Genomic DNA, 3,102 nt, shown 5'->3' with positions numbered 1-3,102 from the left:
TTTTTTCCTTCAGAGAGGAGAGGGAGAGACAAATAGAGGCATCAATGATAAGAATCATCGATCGGCTGCCTCCTCCTGCAGGTCCTACACTGGGGATCAAGCCAATAATCCAGGCATGTGACCTGATGGGAATCAAACTGTGACCTCCAACCAGTTCATAGGTCAACTCCAACCAGTGAGCCACACTGGCCGGGCTACCATGACAGTTTTTTATCTCATCATGATTTCTTATGTATATTAAGCTTAGTTGAATTTTAGAACTAGAAGATGACTTAGATATTATTAATCTAGCTTCAGCCTCCTTCCTTTTCCCTTCCATTCCATTTTTTAGATAAGGAACTGGCTTACAATTAAAATGGAAATGCTATGTCCATATTTCCACTATAGTCCAATCTTCCCACACATTTAAAAAACCTCAATCAAATGAACATATTCTACCATTTTAAATATATGTTACCAACAAGAACAAAATGCAGGTAGTTATAAATCTTACTAGTACTTCACTACATTCTCCAGAGATTGACTTCACTCACACAGTTAAACAAAATGACCAGAAAGTTCCAATTTAAATATGGCTTAAAATACTTAGATTCCTTAAGAAAATAAAGTGTCTTTCAGGAGCTTGTTCCATTTGTTCCCCCCCGACTTTGTGTATGTGACTATCATCATTATGCTATTGAAAAGAACTATGCAGGCTTTTTTTGAGGAGCTGAACTCCATATTTTCCTGGAAAATATCTATTTCTTTACAGAAATGCCCATATGGTATTATATTTTGTAGTTTTATAGGATCAGCACAGCAGTCTGAAATTGAGTATATTTTTTTACTTAAATAAGGATTTTAAGCAAAGTGGGTCTCTAGGGAAAAAGTCTGTTGCTTGGATTTTTTTATTTTATACTAGAGACCCGGTGCACAAAATTTGTGCACATGTAGGGTCCCAAGGCCTGGCCAGTAATCAGGGGCTATCTGTGAGGTGACCAGCGGGGCAATTGGAGGGTCCCTGCTGGCACCTGCCTTGGCCAGCCTGGCACTGTCGCCACCACTGGTCGCCTCCCTCTGTGGGGCGACCAACGGGGCGATCAGGGTGACCCCACCGGCACCCGCCTTGACTGGCCTGGGGCCTGCAGGCTTGGGGCAGCTCCTGCATTGAACATCTGTCCCCTGGTGGTGAGTGTGCATCTTAGCGACCGGTTGCTCCACCATTTGGTCAATTTGCATATTAGGCTTTTATTATATAGGATTATTTTAATTCTCAACTAAATTTTACCTTATATTCATATAGTCTATAGTTAGTCTTCAAATAATTTCTGATCAGGTCCGTACTATAAAGTAGTTTTTTTCCCCAGAAGATGTGCAGCTTAGAATGAATCTTGGTTTGTTTAATGAATGTGATCTTGGAATAAGTTTTTATTAACAATAGGTTGTACTTTTTGGATGTAAAGAATGCACATATGAAGTTGAAATAGTTTTTAATTTCACTACTTTGTGAGATAAAAACATTGTATGTTTTGCTAAATACTATATTGGACCATACTAACATTCCAAGAAAAAAAAATATTAACATACAATGCATTAATTATATGAAGGCAAATACCTAAAAACTTATCAGTTCTGTTTTTTAAAACATTTTCTTATAGTTGCATGGGATGAGAAAGAAATAATGTATGTAAAATTCCTGGCACTGTGCCAACTCAAATATATTTTCATTTAGTTTCAATTTTTAGCTTTGTGTGTTGAATAACTATTTATAAATAATAATTTAATTGTATCAGGAGAGCTATGACATAACCTTACAGATAACCTTTATGTAATCTAAATAGCATCTGTTCTTTAATTAACATTGTGTTTAGATATGAAACATATGAATAGGAAGGGTACTGTAAAACACATTTTAAAATTAACTCAAAATTACTGAGAATTCTTTTATAGTAAAATTATTTTCTTTATCTCCAGGAATCCATCAACAGTATCAAGTCCCGACTAAGCAAAAGTGGTCATATCCTAACTCTTCTTAGAGCATTTGAAGCGCGTGATCGAAATATACAAGAAAGCAACTTTGATAGAGTCAACTTTTGGTCTGTGGTTAATTTAGTGGTAATGGTGGTGGTGTCAGCCACTCAAGTTTATATGCTAAAGAGTCTATTTGAAGGTAATTTGCAAAGCAGAACTTAAAACTCCATATCAAAACTCCATATTGAAAAACACAGAAAAATGCAATAAACTGTTACAGTCAAGACCATTAATAGTATTTCCAAAATGTTTTCAGTTATTACCATAAGTGTGAAAATTTTAATTTTAATGTGAAAGTAAAGTCTTCACTTTCATCTGTGCAAGTAATCTTATTGCTCTGGTTATACTTAAGTGCATAGCAAATATTTTGCAGAGTATAGGTATAATTGAATGAAGCCATATTAATAATGGCATTTTCCTGTTTAAAAAAAATGCAAATGTGTCATAGGTGATTTAAAAAAAAGGAACTTTGGGCCTAAATGCAACACCAAACAATTTTTGTTTAATATTTTTTTTGTTGATTTTTGGAGAGAGGAAGTGAGAGAAACATCAATAGGCTGCCTTCTGCACACCTCCTACCAGGGATCTAGCCCATAACCTAGGCATGTGCCCTGACCAGGAATTGAACCAGCAACCTTTCAGTGCAGGATGCCCAACCAACAACTGAGCAACACCAGCCAGGGCCTAATAATGTTGCTGGGTTTTTTGTTTTTGTTTTTCTGTAAATCCTCACCCGAGGATTATTTTCCATTGATTTTTTACCGTTTTTTTAGAGTGGCAGGTGGGGAGAAACATCGATTGGTTGCTCCTACACACAACCTGACTGGGGCTGGGGATTACACCTGCAACCCAAGTAAGTGCCCTTGACCAGTAATCAAATCTGCGACCCTTTGGTGCCTGTGCCAACGCTCTAACTACTGATCCACACCAGCCAGGGCCAAACAATTTTTTATTTATTTTTTATAAATATTTTTTTATTTCAGAGAGGAATGGGGAGAGAAACGTCAGTGGTGAGAAAGAATCACCTGCCTCCTGCACAACCCCTGGGGGGGATCAAGCCCGAGCCCAGGCATGTGCCCTTGACTGGAATCG

The 3,102-nt window shown here is 37.4% G+C and overlaps 1 protein-coding gene across 2 annotated transcripts in view; it reads left to right on the top strand.

The window, feature by feature from the left end:
• TMED5 (transmembrane p24 trafficking protein 5) overlaps positions 1 to 2,555 on the top strand; it is a 17,410-nt gene extending 14,855 nt beyond the window's left edge. The window contains exons 4-5 of one of the 2 annotated variants that reach the window (XM_006758190.2): positions 1,334 to 1,373; positions 1,954 to 2,015. In XM_006758190.2, the coding sequence (XP_006758253.1) occupies positions 1,334 to 1,373; positions 1,954 to 2,015 (102 nt within the window). Of the gene's footprint in view, positions 1 to 1,333; positions 1,374 to 1,953 lie in introns of both variants that reach the window. The other variant, XM_006758189.2, reaches the window with a different exon arrangement.
• The last annotated feature ends 547 nt before the right edge of the window (positions 2,556 to 3,102 follow it).

Source organism: Myotis davidii, unplaced genomic scaffold, assembly GCF_000327345.1.
Source record: "Myotis davidii unplaced genomic scaffold, ASM32734v1 scaffold674, whole genome shotgun sequence".
Classification (NCBI taxonomy): Eukaryota; Metazoa; Chordata; class Mammalia; order Chiroptera; family Vespertilionidae; genus Myotis; species Myotis davidii.
The sequence above is the reverse complement of the archived record's forward strand: the minus strand, read 5'-3'. Positions and strand labels throughout refer to the sequence as shown.